Source organism: Tupaia chinensis, unplaced genomic scaffold (assembly GCF_000334495.1).
Source record: "Tupaia chinensis unplaced genomic scaffold, TupChi_1.0 Scaffold000131_1, whole genome shotgun sequence".
Taxonomy (NCBI): Eukaryota; Metazoa; Chordata; class Mammalia; order Scandentia; family Tupaiidae; genus Tupaia; species Tupaia belangeri.
The window spans coordinates 838,126-844,336 of NW_006159600.1; the positions used below are offsets into that span (position 1 = coordinate 838,126).

The following is a 6,211-nucleotide window of genomic DNA, read 5'->3' on the forward strand; positions in this document are numbered from 1 at the left end:
CAGTTGGCGTAAGGGCTATGTCGCTGGACTCCCATGTAGCCAACCACAGTTTGAGTCCTGGACCCGGTAGCTTAAACTCAAACCGGGCGCGTGTGTGCATGCCCAAGATCCTGAGAGGAGAACGGAGGAGAAGGGATTGCGGCGTGGCCCTCCTCCCTGGGGGGCGATTTCTTGCTTTCTGTCTCTCTCTTTCTCTCTCTTTCTGGCGAGCATAAATGCCCTATAGCAAAAAAAACTCTCAAAAAAATAAATAAATAATTTTTAAAAAGAATAAGGTCGATATTATATATGAACTAAGATTATTGTAAAAATCATGAATTAGGGGGCTGGATAGTGGTGGCATGAGGCTGACCCACATGCGGAGGGGCCAGGTCTTCACTGGGAGACCTCCCTCAACACTGCAGGCACATGTGCCTCCAGGATCTGGACTAGCTGAAATGTAGAGTGGATCATGGCATGAAGCCTAGCGGTGCTTCTGTCATTCATGGGAGAAAAAAGTAAATACACTTTAACAAATCTTGAATTAGAAATAATGTATGCAGTCCCATTACTGTGGCATAGTAGGCATGAGAGTAGCCACATGGGAAGGTCCAGAGTTGGATTGCAGGTCAGCCTGAACAGAACATTACGTGAGTCCATGGGTGTGCCCACGACTGACGGAAAAGCTGGGGAAGGAGACCCTGGTAGGGTGCCCCTCCCCATCTCTCTCTCTCAGGCAAGAAAAGAAATAATAAATGTGTTAAGCCCATAATAAGTGGACATTACTATTACAATGGGACTCAGATTGCAAAGGACCCTAATTGCTAGCTGAAAATTACGGATTTGAGTCTATCAATGGTGATCTGATGACTATGGGTGTCCTTTCGCATAAATTCTAGGAGTCGGAGAGAGCAGCTGTACCCTGCTGTGATGTGTGAAGTATGGCCAGGGTGGGAGTGAGAAAAAGGGAAAGTGGGAGACAATTTGAGAGACAATGAGACTGAAATTCAACATAATTTCGGTCATATTAAGTCTGGATACTAAAGGGAAAGAAATAAGAAATAACTGTCTTTTTGAGCTGTTACCAATCATGAGTGGAAGGAAGAAAAGAAATAAAATGGCCTTGTATATGAGAAGTAGGAAGACACAAGAGCAGGACCATGTGAAGAGCTATTTTCCAGATGTTGGGGACCTTTCAATAGCTACAGGCATGCAGAAAAAGACTTTGGATAGGATATAGAGTAGATAAATGAGTGGATAGTGAACAAGGCCCAGATGGGAAGGAAACATACGCCTCATTCTCTTCAGATGGAAACTATGCTTAATACATTCTCAACTCTATGATTTAAATAAAAATGAATAAATATATCGAAGACAGGAGCTCGTACCAGAATTTTACAGTTAATACTTTAAAAGTAACAATGAAAAGGTTGCATTCATGATTAAGTGGTTCCCAAACAATATCTATAGATAAAATAACAAGCTGGGGGCAGCAGATGTTGTAGCAGTTACATCGCTAGACTCTTACATGGTCGACTGTGGTTCGAGTCACAGACCCAGTGGTTTGAAGCTGATGCTAGGCATGTGTGTTGTGTGCATCTTCAAGATCCTGGGAACAGAATAGAGGAGAAGGGACTGCAGTGTGGTCAACCCCTGAGGGATGCTTTCTCACTTTCCCTTTCTCTATATCTGTCTCTCTGTCTTCCTGGGGAGAGTGCATGTGCCCTAAGGCCAAAGCCTCTTAAAATAAATAAATAAAATAGCAAGCCAATCTACATTGTGTCCACAAACTTTAGTCTGAAATTCAAGAACAAATTACTGTTTTCATATTGAGTTCTCCGGGCGGCACAGCCGGCCCGGGCTAGCCGGCCGGGCCTGCTCCTGGCTGCCTGCAGTGCGTCTTACCAGGCCACGCAGAGCCCCCCCCCAGGTCCTCACTGCACCGAGGGGGGTCCCTTCCCACCCGCGTAAGACGGGCGCCCCCTTCTGTCTGTCTGGTCGAGAAGGACTTCAACCTCCTTACGGGACCATTTCCACCCCACCCTCCAACCCCTCAGAGAACACCTCGGTGCCGCTGCCCATGGCCCGTCCAAGGCACCTCATATCTCCCTTGGCTACAAGGAGGGGACCCACACACTCTTTTCCAGATGGGACAGCTATGTCCTTTATGTCTTGACCCCGTCAAGAGGCAGGATATCCTAAATTAAAAAAAAATAAAAAAGTTCATTACGTTTTTTTTTTTAATTTAACCATAGAAAGAGAGAGAGGGAAAGTGAGAACGAGAGCCTCCAGGTCTGGGACTCAAACCGAGGTTGGCCATGTGGAAGTCCAGCACCCTTAACCACCACGCCACCCACTGGCTCCAGGATGTCCCCGATTATGAGCAGACCAACTGGGATGCCAGACACCCTACGTTGTCCCAGAGGGACTCACCCCTTCCCTGTGGATGCCGGACACGTCCCCTCCTGACCCCCCCCCCCCCCAGCCACAGGCTTCCCCATTAGCCTCGTAGCTGCAGGGCGAGGACTTGGCCTCCCTGGCCTGACTGGCCTTCGCCACCTTCTCCTCCTCTCAGGGCCCCGGGGGAGTGTCTCGGGTGGAGCTCTCGCCCCTTCACCTCCTTCAATTTCAACTTGGAGAGCTCGTTTCCCACTTCCTCAGACTGCCTGGTGCCTGCCCTGCGTCCTTCACCCCATGATTCTCTGCCTCTCCTGCGGCGGGTGCCCAGCTCCCCAACCTGTAGACAGAGAGGCTCAGACCAGAAGACTTCTGAGGGAAGCTCCGTCTCTGAAATGCACTCTAAAAAGGGCTTTTGGGGACCAGCAGTTGGCGTAATGGCTATGTCGCTGGACTCCCATGTAGCCAACCACAGTTTGAGTCCTGGACCCGGTAGCTTAAACTCAAACCGGGCGCGTGTGTGCATGCCCAAGATCCTGAGAGGAGAACGGAGGAGAAGGGATTGCGGCGTGGCCATCCTCCTGGGGGGTGATTTCTCGCTTTGTGTCTCTGTCTCTCTGGTGAGCGCATGTGCCCTATAGCAAAAATCTCTCTCTCTAAAAACAAAAAAGGCTTTTGTTTGTGTTTAGAGATTCTTGGGCCTCAGGAACATGGCCTGGAGTGAACCTCCATCTGCACCACGGGCCTATTATGAGGCTTTTCATGCTTTGTTTTATGAGGTGGTTTAGAAATTCCATGAAAAGATGGACTTAAAGTATGAGTTTATTTTGGTGAAATAATTAAAATCCATGCATAATTTTCATAATATGCACTTTCCACAAACTTTTTGAGGATTCCCCTTCTATTAGCTTTAAGAATTTTTCATTTCTTTCTAATTACTTTCTTTAATGTGTTTGATATACAGCCATAAACATATATATCGACTTAGAAAATATATAGTATTAGGACCAGCAGATGGCTATGTTGCTGGACTCCCATGTAGTCGACCACGGTTCGAGTCCTGGGCCCGGCGGCTTAAACTCACGCCGGGCACGTGTGCGTGTGTGCCCAAGATCCCGAGAGGAGAACGGCGGAGAAGGGATTGTGGTGTGGCATCCCCCCGGGGGCTGATTTCTCACTTTCTGTCTCTCTGTCTCTTTCTGGCACTCACCCTATAGCAAAAACCACTAAAAAAAGAACAAAAAGAAAATATATAGTGTTTATGTGTGTGCGTGCATTTTACGTAAAATCACATCATGCTATAGATTTTGTCCTGCATTTGAAATTTTTTTTTTTTACATTTTTGCTACAGGGCACAAATGCACTTGCAGTGGGGGGTGGGGGGCAGGGAGAGAGAGAATGAGAACGCACCCCCAGGAAGGATGGCCATACTGCACGCCCCTCTCCTGCACTCTCAGGCCCCGCACATACACTCCTGACATTTCTCATGTGCCAGATCTGGGACTCAGCTGTGTAGCCGGCATGTGGAATCCCGCTGCTTCAACCGTCATGCCACTGCCTGGTCCTTGAATTCTTAAATTTAAGTTTTAATTTTTAATTTTTAAAATAAAAAATATTTTATTTATTATTATTATTATTGTTAATTTGACCAGAGAGAGAGGGCAACGGAGAAAGCAGGTCTGGGACTTGAACTGCAATTAGCCGTGTGGGAGTCCAGCGCCTTAACCAGCATGCCACCTGTCGGCCCCACCCCCTTTGACCCTTTTGCCTTGTCCGTCTGTCTTTGCTCCACACCGTGTTGCTCAGCTCTCCGCCTCTTCCTCCCCGTGATCCTGGCCCACGGCTGCCGTGTGCCGCGGAGATCCCCAGCGAGCGCGCCCGTCGCACTGGCTTGTCTGCTTCCCTAGAGGCGGGCGTGAGGGTGGACTGGGACTCCCTGTCACCCATGAACAGTTCTGCAGCAAACCGTGTATATACATGCTTCGGTACGCGTTGCTGTTTTACTTTTCCTGGGTACACCCGGAAGCCACATTGTCGAATCCGAGGCTGTACACACACTTCGTTCCATAGAGCCATAGAGCACGGAGGTTCCGGACTGCCCAGGACGGCCCGCCGGCTGCTCCTCTTCCCCGCCCAGCGCCTGAGGTCATCCTTTCACCACTCACCGGTCTCATTGATCGGAAGTGGTTCCTGCTGGCTGAGGCTGCATTTCTCCGACCCGGGAAGTGGGCATCTCTCTGATCCTTGGGAGGCTCCCAGCTTTCTTCCCTCTGAATCACAGCTCAGCCCTCCCGCCCTCCCCGTTTCTCAGTGGGGCGCTCGGAGCTCTGTGTGTTCCAGGTGCGGGCTCCCTGGGCAAGGAGTCCTCTCTGAGCCTGTCGGCCTCCTGGCAGAAGAGCGATTTTTACCTCATTTTAGAGAGGGAGGATGACAAGCCTGGGACGTTCATGGCCCAGTGGGGGCCAGAGGGCCTGAAAGATTTGGGCTGGAACCGCCAGCCCCGCACGGTGGCGTGCAGCAGGGGCTGTCCGCTCTGAGCCTCTTTCTCCTTGTTTGCCAGGAGTGCGGGGGTACGTGTCCAGCCCCCCGCTGACCCCTGGCCCGAGGCACCTCACGTCAACACCTTTGTCTCTTCTGCTCCCACAGAGGCAAACTGCACCTACTTTAAATTCTTTACCACGGGGGAGAACGCGCACATATTCCAGAGAACCACGAAGAAAGGTGAGGCCCTCACCCGTGGCGGGCTGTGTGGTGGGCCCACCGCAGTGGAGGAGGAGGGTTAGTTTTTAAAAGTTTATTTATTTATTTTTTCATGGGAGAGAGAGAGAGAGAGGCCGAGAGACGGGCACCCAGATGGGGTCTTTAGCCAGCCCCAGTGCTGGTCCACGTGAGAGCCACCGGCCACGTGAGAGCCACCGGCCACGTGTGGCTCCTGAGGGCTCGGAATGCGACTGGTGTAACCGAGCTGTGTCTCACGTCTGTCTCATTTCAATCGATTTAAAATGAGAAGGCCACTACCGCCGTGGCTGCAGTCCCGGGCGGTGCAGCTCTGAAGGCTCCGCACTTCCACGGCTAAGCCCGTCCTCCCGCCACCCCGGTGCCTCGGTGTCTCCACCGCCAGGGGCGTGGTCATGCGTGCCCTGTCTGGTTTGGGTGAGGGGACCATGAGATGACGCCTCTGAAACGTGGCACCCGGGCCACCGCAGGCCCGGGGATAGGCAGGCTTCTTCCCCTGCCCGCCGGTGCCCTTGCCCGTGTGCCGTGTGAGCTCAGGACAGCCACCGCGGGGAGAGCAGTCATCCACCACCCGTACGGGGCACCACGCAGGGGTTCAGAGAGAGAAGCCGAAGGGCCGGGGGTTCGCCGTGACGGTCGCCGTCGGTAACCCCCACCTCGACCAGAATGCCGGCTCTGCCCGCTTTGCTCTGTGGCCCTAGGCAAATAAGTTACCCTCTCTGAACCCTGGGCCTTCAGCAGTAGGAGTCAAAGGTGATTCTCTCCTGACCCCCATCCTGCTCGGGGCCCTGCCCGCGCCCTCCACCTGTGCTCTCTGCCCTGCCCTGCCCTGCCTCCCTGCAGAGGTGAATCTGGCGGCCGCGGTGGTAGCAGTGCTGGGCCTGGTAGCCATGGCCTTGGGGTGCCTCTGTGTCATCATGGTGATCAGCAAAGGGGCGGAGTTCCTGCTCCGGGTGGGGGCCGTCTGCTTTGGCCTCTCAGGTGAGGACACTGCATGCCGGAGGACCTCGGGCACTGCCGCACGCTGGGAGGGGGGCCCCCGGGCACTGCCGCACGCTGGGAGGGGGACCCCGGGCACTGCCGCACCGTGGGCGCGGGC

The 6,211-nt window shown here is 52.8% G+C and overlaps 1 protein-coding gene across 3 annotated transcripts in view; it reads left to right on the forward strand.

Moving 5' to 3' along the window:
• CACNG6 (calcium voltage-gated channel auxiliary subunit gamma 6) overlaps positions 1-6,211 on the forward strand; it is a 12,816-nt gene that overhangs the window by 3,502 nt on the left and 3,103 nt on the right. The window contains exons 2-3 of one of the 3 annotated variants that reach the window (XM_006144730.1): positions 5,023-5,097; positions 5,956-6,093. The exons of 1 other annotated variant lie outside the window; for it this stretch is intronic. In XM_006144730.1, coding sequence (XP_006144792.1) covers positions 5,023-5,097; positions 5,956-6,093 — 213 coding nt within the window. The remainder of the gene's footprint in view (positions 1-5,022; positions 5,098-5,955; positions 6,094-6,211) is intronic. One more of the 3 variants, XM_006144731.1, reaches the window with a different exon arrangement.